Raw genomic sequence first — 15,186 nt, 5'->3', positions numbered from 1 at the left:
CTGAGTTACCCAGCTTCAGTGAGCTCTGAGTTACCCAGCTTCAGTGAGCTTGTTTTCCAGACTGACAGTGTGAACAGTCCAGAAACCTCCCCATGGCTTGGGTTTGTTTTCAGCAGCGGAAACTGTAGAAAGAGATGCCAGTGGAAATTTGTGAAGCTCAATCTTTGCCCATTGAGTTTCATGCTATTCCTCCCCTCTCCTGGCCCTTCCAGGGTTTCACTGGACACTGTGCCAGGTCCTTTTTCCTGGGTGTTGTGACAAGGGAACAAGTTTGGTTCACCCCTTGCTGGAGTGACACATGCTGCAGTTTGCTTGGGGGTGAGGGGAATAGGTGCACCTTCTGATCTCCCCAGAATACTGTTGATGCATGACTCCAGGGAAGTGTCCTGCTGGGAAAAGTGGGATTTGTGCCTGGGGGGACCTGGAGGATGTTTGTGTGGAGTTCAGTGTTGGCAGAGGCTGCACAGGGCGAAGCCCGGCGTTTCTCCACCGAGTGAGCCACGGTCCCTGGACAAGGCAGTGCTGGAACGCCTCCCCGTGCCATGGCCACACCTTATCCCTGCTCCTGGGCCTCTCTCCCTTCCCGTTTGGAGCAGCTCTGCCTCCTCCCACACGCCGAGCCCTGTCCCCCCACGTTGGCAGCACTGGGAGCTGGGGTTGTGTGAGCAGCGAGTGGGGGGACAGCTGGTGTTCCCTCTGCTCCTCCCAGCTGTGGGAGCCTCCCTGCCTGCCCTGGCTGTGTCCCTGCCCTTGCCTTTCCTGCCCAAGTGGCACCCATAAGGGAGAAGAAACTTCTGCTCTCTCCACGTTAGTTAAGCAAAGACACAAAGAGCAGGCAGAAGAGCTGATGGAGTCAGGATCGAAGAGGAAGTTGTACCAATTCCACTTTCTAAAAATAAGTCCAGTGACTGTTCCTGCAGCCCGGAGACTGCTGCTCCCTGCATGCTGGCTGTGGTTGCTTTTGGGTTTTTTTTTCTTGTTCCAGCAAATCTTAAAAAAAGATGCTGCAGTCCATCAAAATAGTGCAGTGGCTGTGTGATCAGAGATGTGCTTATGGAGAAAGTCTTGTGGTTTCAGTGTTTCTAGAAGTGACCTTGAAGGATCACCTACATGTAGTGTTTCCTAGAAGCTTGTCTAAACTCTTAAAGATTTCCAATGATGGTGATTCTGACTTTTCCTCAGCAGTCCATTCCAGTGCCTGACTATTCTGAGATTAAGAAGCTTTGCTTGATTTCAGACCGGTATTGCTGCACTTTAACCCCAGCATTTCAACATTTCACCTTCTCTTTGGCAGGCTAACAAAGAGAAGAAAAATTCTGTGAATGTAAAAGCAATCATTGTGCAGGGTTTGATCTTCCTCTCTGCCTTTCCTTTCTGTGCTCAGAGAGCATCTGCTGGCTCTTAGGCACTGCTGTGGATTTAATGACACGTGTGTGGCAGCTGGGCAGCCCCAGTCCCAGATCCGTGTGTTGTGCTGGCCATGACCAACAGTCCTGGATCTGTGCTGATGTCACGGAAAATGCAGTGCATGAGGTGACATGGGTTTTATTAAAATTGTATATCACAAATTCCCCAGTTGTCTTATACTTCTGTAGCAAAATGCGTGTCTTGAACATTTAAAGAGTTTTAGTTAGTGATACATTTTATGAAGATGTCATTAAAAGTCATTAGTCGTTAACAGTCATTAAAAACCATTAGTTCAAAATGTTGTTGCCCAGAGAAGCTGTGGCTGCCTCATCCCTGGAAGTGTCCAAGGCCAGGTTGGACGGGGCTTGGAGCAACCTGAGCTAGTGGAAGGTGTCCCTGCCCATGGCAGGGCTGTAATGGAATGAGCTTTAAGGTCCCTTCCAACTCAGGCTGTTCAGTGATTCTATGTGTGCACACACCAGCTCTCCAGACCTGTGGCACTGGTGAGAGGTACCTGGCAGTGTCAGACTCCCTACTTTTCTCTGGCTGCAGGCCCAGGGTGAGGCAGCCCTGACTCAGGAGCTGGGATGCTGCATTTGGGCTGGCATGAGTCCAACTCAAATTTTCTGGTGTCTGGGGAGCTTGTGCCTGCTTTCAAAAAAGGCCGTGGAGACATCCTCCTCATCAAGTGGTGTCCTAAGTTATTAATCACGCTCTTCAAGAAAATAACTCTTGAGGCATTATGGCATCAGTGAAAAGTATTTTCAGGTGGGATCTCTCAGCTTCAGGTGGAGAACTGAGACCTGCTGATGTAGTGAAGGGCCACCAGCCATGAAATGTTTTGATTGTTGTTAGTTTACATCTGTGTTGGAAGTGGTTCTTAGTTCAGTAACTGGATAATACATGGTTCCCATGTTGTTCCCTAGGTGATGGAAGTTTAAATCTTTTGAGTTTTGGTGCTTAGCACGTCCTTGTGTGCAATAAAATGTTGATATTTTTCTGTAGCAGAGTCCCTGCTGTGCCTGATGTTATGTCCAGTTGACACCATCCAGAGGATATTATCACTGACTGGCAGCAGGTATCAGCTCTATCCAGCGAGGCCACCACATTGGTGCTTACCTGGAGCCCTTGACTCCTACCTCGAGGGCAATAACCCCTGGCAGCTGACCCATCTCCTGGCTGCTCCTGTGCCTCCAGAGGGGAAGTGCACGTTGTCATTTCCACAGCCCCAGCCTGGAGGGGTTTGGGTGGCTGTATCCACATGTCCCCAGCATGGCAGGAGGTAGTGGCTCTCTTGGCAGTGAATTGCTGTGCCTGGAGAGGGCAGGAGGAACTGCTTCCACTTGGGCATTGTTCAAACCCTGTACTGTAGATCTGGGCTGTTGTTCCAGCATTACAGTGAGGCTAAGGGATGGCTTTGGAATCTTGGCTCCTCGTCCATCACCCTGAGCTTTGGTCTGATCTTGTGGCAGTGCTGGCAGAGTCTCCAGTTGTGCGTGTGGCAGTGTCTGTTCAGTGTTATCCTCTGCCTGCCCAGAGGACTCGGGGTGTTCCATGACTGCTCAGTTATTTCATATCGTTGTCAGCTGGAAAATCTGTAAATACCCTGTGATATTTTATGGCTTTATAAGCTGTACAAAATGTCCAGCAGGTACTTGAATGTCGAGCAGATACAGCCTGTAAGAGGGCCTTGTTTTCATTAGCTCGTTGGCAGACACTGAACATACTTGCAGAGCTGCAGGATGGACTTTTGGTTGCTTGTGGTCATGGTTTGTTGTTTTTTTTTTTTATTGGCATCTACTGTGTGTTGTACAGAAAACAGTGAAGGGCCTCAAAGTATACTTTTTAGTTGTCCAAACTCTTGGCCCTTCAGGAATGTAAAACAGCCTAACAACTTTTTCTTTCCATAATTAACAGCCATCTGTTCAGGGTTTCCTGCAGGAACTGGCTAGTGATTTTTCCTCTCTGGGAGTAATTCTCCTGAGATAATATTTCTGTGTACTGCTAGATTGTTCTTTCTTTTCTTATTAAAATTGACTGAAGTTTTGATGGGCACTTGTTAGAATTTCTCTATATCCAGACTTTGCACCCTGTAAAGGATCTTTCACCTATTTCAGTAGATACACAGTTTTGGCTCCTGGGATTTTAGCTCCTTAAGTCATAGACGAGACCAGAGTCTATACAGAGTTTATACACAGGATAAAAATAGCAAGCAGTAATTAATACCCATCCTCAGTGAGCCTGGTTTCTCTTGACATGTTGCACTGCTGCAATTTCCTTTCCTTTTCCTAAGAAACAGACAAATTAATATCTCTCTACATGAGTGAGAAAATAAAACAAAGATGCTTGTTTCCTGCCCTGACACGCCATTCCCTCGGGGTACAGTGAGTTTCTGGGAGCTGTTCTCCTGGGCAGCCCTTTGCCTTGGCAGGCTGCTGCTGGGCTGGAGCGGGCCAGGCACCAGGAGGAATGGCACAGCCTCTCCCTTCACCCTCCCTGACATCCCTCTTTCCCCCTGTGAGGGCTGGATTATCTCTGTCTCAGCGCTCCAGGTAGCAGAGACCAACTCCTCTTCAGCTCTAGCAGAGGTAAATAAAGGTTTTGTGGCTCTGCTCCATACCCTGAGGGTTTGGATATTTTATCTTTCTCATTTCTTTAGCAGATGGGGCAGATCAGTAGGAACTGTTTCTCATCTGTCCTCCGTTTGCACAAGAAGAATCAGTTACTGGGAGTGCTGGAGGGGAGAGCTTGACTGTGAGTCTGGCTCTGCCGCTTGGCAGGGAGACCCTTTGTCACTCTAAGATAGATTTATATATATATATATACTAAAGGGATCATTTTACCTTGCCTTCTCTGAGAGAGCAGGTTCAGGAGGGCAGAGAGAGTTGTATTTGGAAGGTATGGGAAGGTTGGCTGTGTGGCTGTTCAGTCAGGGACAGTGGTTTGTATATGAATCTGTGAAGAATTCAGCCTTGAGTGTGACTGAAGTCGTGGGGCCCCCACTCCTTGTCAGTAGGGACATGCTCGTGTTGGTGCTGGACCCCAGGAAGTTAAGAAATACTTAACTCCAGGGAAGGTTGTTCCTTTGTGCTGGATGAGGGAAGAGAGCACCTTGCACACTCCAGTAACACGCTCAGTGATTGCTTTGATGCCATCAGAGGCTTCAGGATGACAGTTTTCATCCAGTGTATTTTCCCAGGGGACGTTGCTAAGCATTCCATTTAATTGTTAGGATTGGTTATAGAAGGAAAGCAGAAGGAAAATATAAGTGTAGGTGTATGTAATGATCATCATCCCCCACATCTCAATATTTAGCTCATTAGAGAGTGGTGATTTAGTCACTCACCTTTTCCTCAGGGCTGGTTTGCTCTCCTCTGCTCCTGAAGCTCTCATCTCCCTTCCTGCTGTTTCAGTGGAAACCTTTGCCCCCATGTGTCTGTCCCTGAGGATCATCCTCCTTCCCTGTGCTTGTGAGGTGCAGGGTATTGTAAGGGACTGGGTCATCTCCTTCCCATCTCTTTCCAAGGTTTTCCTCATTTACATTTCTGTTTTGTCCCCTAATTACCATCCCTTTGGTTTTTTATTCCCCCTCAAGCTGCCTTTCCTTGCTTATGGTCTCCTGAGGATGTTCTGCTGAAACTGTGTCAAACTGACATTACTAGAAATAGTTATTGCAAAATCTTCTTTGAGGAGTTCTCACATCCTGCTTGCAGCATCAACGTTCACTCTGTCCTGACATTTCCAACAGAGACATGACTGGAAGTCAGAGCCTCTGAATTGCCTCCTGTTTCCCCTTACTAGGGAATACATTGTCCTGGCATTTAGATGTATTTATTTCATTAGTTAATATTACAAACCATGTATGTATTTATCCACCTGATCCTCCCCTCCCGTATCTTTCATCCATAAAGAGCTTATTTTTTAATAAGATACAGTCCGGTAGAGAATTAAGTATAAGGTTAACTGAACATTTTTTATATAGATATATATACTGGATGTTGACCTGTGCAGCGTTTCCAGACTGGAGCCCATTCTGGGGCCACATCCATCACATGTGTAACTGCTGTCTGGGAAAGCAGCCATGGTAGTCTGTAGGAGGGGGACTCTACTGGCCTGTCTGGTGATGATATGGAAACCATGCACTGGTTTTTAATGTACTCCTGTTTAAATTCTTATTTAAAGACTTTGAAGCATCCTGTTGTGTGCTTTTGTGTGGAGTGACTTTGTAACTGCCACGTGCAGAATCCCATTTCAAGGTCCCCTGTAAGCCATCTGCTTTTAGTAATAGCTCTTGGCTTTGGCTTGGGGCTCAGTGCACACTGAAACAGCCCCATTGCTGCAAAACTTCCTTTACTGCCTGCAGCAGTTTGGCCTCCCTGCTGTGCCCCCTGGGCTGGGTGTCCCCTTGGGGGGCTCTGCATCACACCCCACCCTCGGTGGGCACCCTCCAGCTTGTCCCTGGGCAGTGGGGGAGGCATGACCCAGCCCAGAGGTATGTGGGGTGCACCATATTCCACACCTCTCCGTGTTCCTGGGATTGCCATGAAAGGAAACCCAGGTATGTGCAGAACTGGCCTGTGGCCTGGCCCCTGGTCATCAGGGGATGGTCAGAACAGGCTGGAATCAGGCTACAGAATGGCCCATGCATGATAATCTCCTCTGCTTCCAGGTGTCCTCTGTGGGTTGGGTGTTGGGTGCACTGCCATGCCACTCTGTAACCCAGGCCATTGCTCTTCTAAAAGCAGGAGACTTGAACGTTTAGCTGCGTGAGTCGTGCTGACACCAAATAGCTGAAACACAGATGATTCAGTGGCAGAAACAGCAGCCTAAGGCACACAGATTGACTTGCTTGCTTTGGCATGTTCTTGCCATATGGCACTGAAGTCCTGTTCTATATGGAACAGGAGCCTCAGCTGGCCAAAAAGCCAGTCCTCTCTGTTGGGTGCTGTTGCAGTGCATCTGGGAGAGCTCCGCTGAGGTACAGTGGTGGTGCAGGTCAGAAATGTCTCTGCTTTAACACCCAGAAACAGAGACCTGCCGCTTTTCCCTGAGCTTGTGCAGAACAGTTTTGGACAGCCATGGTGCTGGTGGCCTCGTTCACGTGGGGATGTGGGACAGAGGCATTGCTCACCCAGGGGAACAACAGCGACACAGAACCTCAGAGTGACTTCAGCAGCAGGACCAGCCATGAAGGGGTCGCTGAAATGGTTGTGGAGCACAGTGAAGCTTCCTTAACCCCAGCTGTGGTCACAGGGGATTTGTATGATTAGCTTAAGTCTGTGTTCATGGTGGGCCATTCCCTGTCCCTGACAATGGGAGGCAGCCCAGGCCTTGGCTCCAAGCCTTGAACATGGCTCTGCCTGGGGAGGAGCAGCACAGGATCCTCTGAGTGCCGTATATCCCTGCCCGTGGCAGGGGGATTGGAACACGAGGATCTTTGAGGTCTCTTCTGACTCAAACCATTCCAAGATTCCATGTTGTCCTGAATGGGAAGGCTTTAGGTTTTGCACTGTTTTCTTTCTGTTTGAGGGAGGGGAATGGGTTTGGGTTCTAAGAAACAAACCAACACCAGTCTTAGAACAAAAGCAGTTCTGATTTTTCCCCAGTGTGTGGATTTCTTACAGCAGTCAAGCCCCATCTTTCCAAGGGGGATTTGAGGGGCTGGAGGGCCCACTCCCCTCTCTACAGAAATGGCAGCCGTGGAGCAGGATGACTGTAACTCCCAGCTTGTCAGTAAACATGTCTGTACTGAGAAGATTCATCCTGTTAAGGGGCTTCCTTTAGCAGACTCGAGCCAGATTATCTCACCTGGCTTTTGTTGTAAGCCCTTTCCTCTCTCAGTTCTCTCAGCCTGGGTATCCTGTTCCTGGAGCGGGCCAAACTTGTCTTTATTGCAGCCTCTTGAGTCTTCATGGAGAGCCAGGTCTGCTCACAGTGATACACATCAGGATATTTCTGGTTTGAGCCAAGGCCCGTGCTGGGGGTTTTTTTGATAGGGAAGGAAACCTTTACTGGAATCCTGCAAGGTTTTATTTCATTTACTCTGCAGTCATGAGCAGTGGTAACTGCTGTAGGTTCCTTCATGGTGATGATTCCTCCCACTGGTCCCTGGTTTTCATACTCATGCTGAAGGTGATCCCTTGAGCTCAACTTGGCAGTGTCTGATGGTCCAGCTGCCACTTTCTAGGAGGTTGACCCATCTCCTCTCCCTTCCACCCTGAAGGTGTTCAAAAGGAAGTAATAAAGTTAATATTTTCGTTGTACAGACATGATCTATCCAAGTTCTTCACGTGTTTTTGTCTTTTAAAATATGTGCTCCCCTGAGACTTGGCTTAGGGGCTGAGGAAGTGTGTTACTTGTGATCACGTCTTTGAGACACCTCAGTGTGTTAACACAAGAATGTGTTTGTGAGGAGCTTGTCATGAAGTCTGGAGTTTATCAGTCCACTTCTTACGTGGTAGAAAGATAAAATTAGTTCCAGAGAAAGAGAGATGTTGGAAATGACACAAAATCCTTCTGGTAGAAAGAGGAGTAATGGTTTGCAGCCATCAGGCATTTCAGCTCACACAAGGGGATCAGTACTCCAGATGGAAATACCAGCATTCATTGTACAGTACACCTCCCCCTTATCAGGGTAGGTGCTTCCAGAGGTGCTGTAGCTTCATCAGCCTTTGTTTGGAGCTGCCAAAAACGTGGCTTTGCACAGATAAGGAGAATTAAAACTCCACTCTTGTCCAGGAGGATGATAACAGGGAGATGGAAGGAAATTAACTCATTGGTCAAGAAAACTTCTGACTCCCCTCCTCAAACTCAGCAGCTGCTCCACTCCTAAGAGTTTCCTTCAGGTCCCACATAAGCATTTGTTTGGCATTTAGGTTTAGGACTCCTTGCCTGCGTGTCTGGCTCCGAGCAGGCTGGTGCTCAGTCCTGGCAGCTCCTGCTGGTCTTTGGCTTCTGCCCAGGAGAGGGATCAGTCAGCTCATCAGAGCATCGAGAGGAAAACCTCGGGTTTGTGGGTTTAGACCAGCAGAAGTTCTGGTGTCCACAGGTTAGGCAGAAATCTGAGTCAAGTGTGCTATGAAAACCAAAAGTGATCAGAGGTGTCAGATCGTGCACTGACAGTCCTCTCAGGTAGGCTGAAAGTGCCTTTCTTTCTCCACCACAGAGATTAAAAATGGCAAAAGAAGATTTTAAATGAGCAGGCTGAGGTTGGAAAAGGTTCTTCCCCCAGAGGCTAGTTGGGCACTGCCCAGGCTCCCCAGGGCAGTGGGCACAGCCCCAAGGCTGCCAGAGCTCCAGGAGGGTTTGGACAATGCTCTGAGGGCCAGAGTGGGATTGTTGGAGTGTCTGTGCAGGGCCAGGGGTTGGACTGGATGATCCTTGTGAGTCCCTTCCAATTCTATGACTGAATGATCTGCTCATCATGTGTCTGTGCTGGTTTTCTCATGGGGCTGAGATGCCACAGAATGCTCCCGTGTAACCCATGGTGCACAGATGGGCTTCCAGAACGGAACTGAAACAGGACCTGGCACAGCCAGAGCCTCCGGCTGGGAGGTTGGAATGGCAGCAGCACTGTCACCCACGATGGGCAGGAGCTTACAGTGCTGCCCTGGCATTTCCTGAGGGAATCATAAAGGACAGCTCTTTATTGCTGGAAACACTAATGGTGTTTGATGGAAAGATGACTGTGAGGGAAGGGATTTTTACTGGCTGCAGTGGTCATGGTGCTCCATACCTGTGCTTTCGTGGGGAAAAAAATCAATGACTCCAGGCACTTTGCATCCTGAGAAACCATCAGGATTCTCTCGTGGCTGTCCCATGGGATTTCCAAGAAGCGTCATTCTCACAGTCCTCTGGCAATGTGCAGAGTTCCCTTTTTCCCCCCCATCCTAATCTGTGGGGTATGCATCTGACCTCATAAAACCGTTTTTCAGCTTCACTGTTGGTAGTTTTCTCCCTCTCCTCTCTGGAAGCCTCTGGCCTGCTGGCAGCAGCATTGTCCAGCGAGGTTTGAAGCTTGGCACGCTGTCAACAAACCTTCAGCTCCCCTTTCAATCAAACATGGTAATGCTGAGATCCAACTTGGATTCCATCCCAAGGTTCACCATAATCATCCCTGTATAATAGGAAGTCCAAACAACCCCAGGAAATAATTCAGATGTGACTGGTGCCTTGAGTGGAATAAAGAAGTGCCTAGAAGAGACATTAAGAGCCTCAGCTTTAACTCTTTTCATAATTATGCGCTCCGAAGGAGCGGAGGCTTTGGAGATAAAGGGATTACATGCATCTCATGAGGTCTGCAGAGACGGGACAGTGTCTTCTACCCACATTTTCTCATTTTTGTTTTACTGCCATTGCAGTTGCCACATTTGGGGGAAGAATGTTGCAGAGCAGGCTCCCCTCTAACCCTGCAGGTCCCTTCCAGTCTGGCACAGGTAAATTGAATCCGTCTCCCCTTAGGGATGAGCTTTTGGAAGAGCCTGTTGGTAAGAGCAGTGGGGGTGAGAGTTTAATCGGATTAAGATGCATTTCAGCAGTGCTTGTGCTGTGGGCTGTGCTCTGTGGCTGCTGGAGGGAGCCACACTCAGAGCTGGGCATGCCCTGGGATACTCTTCCAGCCCTGGCTGCCTTTCTGCTGCCCAAGGAAAAAGCCCATACCTCAGAGGTGTGGATCTCGGTGTAACCCAGCACAGGGGTCACCAGGGTGTGAACAAACCACCTCTCGAGCTGGTGTCCTGCCTCTGACTGTGACCCAGTACCCACAGCCAGGCAAGGGCTTGGCTTTTCCTCGCCAAACCCAGCAGCTGAGGCAGGGATGTGGTGGGCAGAGTCCAGCTGGGGCAGGGATGTGATGGGCAGAGTCCAGCTGGGGCAGGGATGTGATGGGCAGAGTCCAGCTGGGCCAGGGATGTGATGGGCAGGGTCCAGCTGTGCACCCCATCTTCACTCAGCTCTTGCTTGGGGTCTGGGTGCCTTTGGCCTGTGCATCTTATACTTTGATACCATTATAAGTGCTCGTTTGCTTTTCGATGTCTTTGTCATTTTTAAGGTTATTTAAAGGTTTGCTTCTCTTGACAACTTCCTCCATGACAAAGTTACACATCTGTTAGTTTCCAATAAACATTTCCTTCTCCCTGGTATATTCTTGGGAGTTTTTTAGTTTTGTAGGTTTGCTCTGCTGCACTGGGAAGGGATAATTTGGAGTCCCCAGTTCACTCCCTTCATGCTACTCATTATTTTATGTGCCTCTCATGTGGTCTCTCTCCTTTTCATTACTAATCAGGTCTAGTCTTTTCAATCCTCCTTTGTGTGATAGTTTCATTTTACAAAAGCTGAACTAGTTTCTATCAGCTCAGTTGATGTGATCTTACTCATATCAAAGGTGTTTAACAGCCGCAGTCCCGTGTACTCACTGCAAGCTGAACTTAAATTGTGTCAAGTTCTGCGCTGCTTTGCGATGGCAAGTGGGAATGTTTGTTACAGCTGTCTTTAAATTTAAATTTGGATGTTTTAAATGAATTAAATATGAACATGAATAATGCAGCTGGTAACGTAGCCTTTCTGCAATTAAATGCAAACTTTTTCATTTTGTCTCTCTGCTTTCAGGTTTTGCTATGCCGCAGTGTTTGTACTGACTCTGCTGTCTTGGAGGAGTGATGGGGAACTAGAGCCCATGACAGTTCAGTGGAGCCCTTGGCACTTTTGATATCTCGGTGAGTGAAAGTTGTTTGAAACTGTGGGAAAGGCACTTTATCTGCTACTAAAGGCAGCAAATCAGTTGGCCTTTTTCCATTTTTAAGGTAGCATCCTGCTGAAATGAATTTGCACATTGATCTGTCCTTTCAGGCTATAAATTCTGGAAACCAACACTGTAACACTGTGGTCCGTGCTTGGGAGATTATCTTGATCTCCACAAGCAGGAGAAACACAGCTTTTGAGAGAGTTTTAGCTCCAGCGTGCAGTTCTGTATAATTATCAGGTTCTGTAGATGGAGCATTGCAGTGTGTGCTGGGCTGTGGGAATCTCAGAGGCTTTGTTTGATGCAGCAGTAAGATTGTGTCCTTTGTGCCATGGGCCGAGCCAACGGGTCCCCAGCAGCAGCATGTTTGTGTCTGAGGTCATTCCAGATCTGTCTCTGTGGATGGATCATTTTCTCCCCTTGGATACCAAACTGTATCTCCTGCTATTTAGTACTTCCACGTTTTTTTGCTCTGCAGTGCCTGAGTGGAGCAAAGGCCGTGTCCCTCAGTACCACCGTGCTCCTGTCCTGCAGTACCCTGAGAGCCTGTTCTGCCAGTCCCTTTCTCCCTCTGCACTGAAATCTGTCCCCACCAGGGCATTTCAGCCTTGGTGAAACCTTTATGGTGATTCCTCTTGCCTTCCAATCTGTTGTCAGGGAGATAAAATCCTTGGGTGTTTCAGGTTGGAAGGAGATTATGGAGGCTGTCTGTCCAGCACCACATGCAGGGCTGGCCTGACTTTGAAATCAGACTCAGTATACAAGGTTAGATCAGGCTGCTTGGGGAGGCAGCTGGTGATGTTTGGAATATCTCCAAGGGTGGAGATTTTACAGCTCCTCTGGGCAACTATAAATTACAATCAGTGGGAATTATCAATTCCCAAGCCCTGTGTTAGTAAAACCCAGGGGCAGCAGAGGGGCAGCTCTGATCTCTGCTCTCTGGGACCAGTGACAGGACCCAGGGAGTGGCTGGAGCTGTTCCAGGGCAAGGTCAGGTTGGATCTCAGGCAAAGGTTCTTCCCCCAGAGGCTGGTTGGGCACTGCCCAGGCTCCCCAGGGCAGTGGGCACAGCCCCAAGGCTGCCAGAGCTCAGGGAGGGTTTGAACAATGCTCTGAGGGACAGGGTGGGATTATTGGGATGTCTGTGCAGGGCCAGGGGTTGGATGGATGATCCTTTTGGGTCCTTCCCAACTGTGACTCTGCTCCACCACCTCCCTGGGCAGCTCATTCCAATACCTGACAGCCCTTCCTGTGAAGAAATTCTTCCTGATGTCTCACGTGAACCTCCCCTGGCACAACTGGAGGCCGTTTCCCCTTCTCCTGTCACTGATTACCCAGGAGATTGACCCCACCTGGCTCCACTGTCCTGTCACGGAGCTGTAGAGAGTGAGAAGGTGCTCCCTGATCTGCATTAGGGTTATTCCCTGCCTGAGGGTGGAGGGTGCAAGAGTGCACCCTCGTCTCCAGTCACAGGCTTCCACAATCTTGTGTGTGTAGGTGCTTCAGAAAAGTCCCACAGACAGAAGAGGGGCAGTGCCAGAGATCGCAAATGCTTGTCTGGTGCCTTTATGTAACACCTTTCAGCCTGGGTTTTATGTCTGGGGGACTTTTCCTGCCAGACTGCTAGTCTTTAATAAAAATGAATTAAGAAAATTATGAAAAGAAGCTTTAAATGTTTCAATAAGCTTTCACATGTAGGTTACCTTCCACTATTGAAAGGGAAAGAAACTTTACTCCTTTCACAAGTGTGTACAAACACACACAGTATTTAGAAGAGAGGCAATAAGTGACTACTGTACACCTCTTGATTTGGATTAAAACACAACCAGGGATTTTTTTCCTTTAGTATTTAATTCCTTCCGTATTTTTCTTCTCAGAGTATTGCTCAGTGTTGCAAGTAAAGGCTGTAGTTTATAGTGCTGTTACAGAAAATTAAAGTCTTTATTTCTCTTAGGTTTGGAAAAAGCCTGGTTTTCAAAATCCCAACTTCTTGCCAAGTTGGAGCTGTAAATAACCCTTTAACAGCAACTCGGCACTGTGTCCTGAGACAGCTTCCTGCTCCATCCTCCTCCTGACTGCCCCACTGTGAACAAAATGGAGTTATATTGACACAATTAATCTTTCATTAGTTAGTGGAGTGTCAAAACATGCTTTTCCTGCCTTTCCCGAGGGCTCGTTTGTGGCTCAGCCATTCATTTGGATATTTTCTGGCAGGCCTTGGTGAGGCTCAGTGTGTGCAGCAGGCACTGCCCTGGGAGAGCAGCTGTGCCAGGCACTGGGCTCCCTCTGTGTGCCCAGCACACATCTCCCAAGAGCCCTGATTCTCAGGAATATTTGCTTATAACAAGAATGCAAACGCTTCTACTTGTTGGGGACAGTCCAGCCAGTTTTCCTCCAACCAGGAAAAAAGAATTTGCAGCATAACTTGGACACTCGGGGCAGTTCTAACAGCAAAAGTATTTCCTGGATCATTGTCCAGTTTCTCATCCTTATTCCCCAGAACTTCTATGAGCAATTTGAATTGCAAGTGGAGAGCTGGGGATTGCTGTGCTGCTTTGCCAGAGTTAATGTTGTGTTTCCATGTATTTTCTTTCATAAATTTCAGCTCTGCTTCCCTTTGTTAGTGAGTGGGAGCAGCCTCTCCTTCCACACACATGCTCCAGACCCACTGTGGGGTGAGCACAGAGATGGGCATGTGCTCCTTGTGCTTATTTATGCTGCTCCTGCTGCCATGAATTTGAAGTTGTTCACAAACTGGAGGAAGTCTTGTAGTTTCAGGGGGTGACATGAACTGTGAGTGCTCTGTGCAACCCTGGGTGACAGAGCATGTGTTTCCCCCCCTGTGGGATGAGTTCATGGTTCAGTGTGCTCCAGAATGGGGAATTTTCTCATCTTTATTTCTTTTGTCCTAGACACCTTCAGTTGTCTAAGAGCGAGCCAGTCCCGGGGTCAGGACAGCAGCAGGTGGTAGAATGCGGAAACCAGGCCCTCAGAAAGGTGAGCAGTGATGTTGGGCACAGCCGAGGGCTGGTCGGGAGCTGGGGCAGCCTGGAGGACCCCGGGGGCGGGCACGGGCTGGAAGATGTGGTTGGAAGCCCAAAACCTGCGTGTGTCTCCATCAGTGTGCAGAGAACAGCCCATCAATCCAGCCCCAGCATGGGCTGAGCAGAGTCCCTTCTTGGGGCACCCCTGCGGCTCGTGGGGCGCGGTGTCAGCAGCGAGGGTGCTCTGCAGAACCCACGGCACACACCATCTGCCAGTGCTCCCAGTGTGAGGCAAACTGGCTCTGCTGGCACAGGCCTCCCCCTTCTAATGAGGCATGAAACCAGGGACCAGCTTACCTTTTGGAGAGGAAATCTGTCCCAGGCACCCTCGTGTCTCTCAGCCCCTCACAGCCGCACACGTGCTACCTGGGATGTGCATCCCCAACAGAAAGGGTGCAGCCCAGCCTGCTGCCTGCAGCTGAGCTGCTCTGGCTTCTTGTGCTTCACAGAACTATTGATTTCCGTTGGTGTTGTGCCCTTCCTGTGCCTTGGGCTGCAGTGATCTCATCACACGCTCCCGGGGCTGGGGGAAGGGAGGGCGGGAGGACGGAGCATCCTCAGCAGCTCTTTGTTCACATCTGCTCCACACTCCCAAGGTTTATTGCAGGAGATTTCTATGCTCCATTTCTCTCTTCCCTTATTTTTTTTAAGTGTCTGCTTTGCTTCTGTGGTGGTTCATCTTACGGCAGCATTAGCCTCTTCCTAACACTGCTTGTCCTTTAATGAAGTGAAAATAAATGAAGGAAAGCAGGGAATGGGGAGACCCTGCTGCGAGGCAGCTGGAGGGCTTGGCAATAAAGGAGGCAGGTTGATTAGTCAGCAGTGTGGCTGTGGACTGGGCTGACTGGATTTAGCCTCATACACAGCTTGTTCTCTGGGCTCATGGAGCCTGGTGCCTCCAGCCAGCCTGGCTGTGTGCCCTGTGCTGCCAGTGCTGTGACATAGGTTGCAAAGGCAACACCTGCATCGTGCACACGTGGGTTTCTGTCCTACTTA

The 15,186-nt window shown here is 49.0% G+C and overlaps 1 protein-coding gene across 2 annotated transcripts in view; it reads left to right on the top strand.

The window, feature by feature from the left end:
- Positions 1-15,186, top strand: part of SCMH1 (Scm polycomb group protein homolog 1) — a 71,258-nt gene that overhangs the window by 4,332 nt on the left and 51,740 nt on the right. For both annotated transcript variants that reach the window (XM_027666515.1, XM_027666514.1), the window contains exons 2-3: positions 11,014-11,120; positions 14,059-14,143. In XM_027666515.1, the coding sequence (XP_027522316.1) occupies positions 14,119-14,143 (25 nt within the window). In that variant the 5' untranslated portion in view covers positions 11,014-11,120; positions 14,059-14,118. The remainder of the gene's footprint in view (positions 1-11,013; positions 11,121-14,058; positions 14,144-15,186) is intronic.

The sequence above is a fragment of the Corapipo altera genome, unplaced genomic scaffold (assembly GCF_003945725.1).
Source record: "Corapipo altera isolate COAL_440 unplaced genomic scaffold, ASM394572v1 92, whole genome shotgun sequence".
Taxonomy (NCBI): Eukaryota; Metazoa; Chordata; class Aves; order Passeriformes; family Pipridae; genus Corapipo; species Corapipo altera.
Note: the sequence above shows the minus strand (reverse complement) of the source record. Positions and strands in the feature narration are given on the sequence as shown.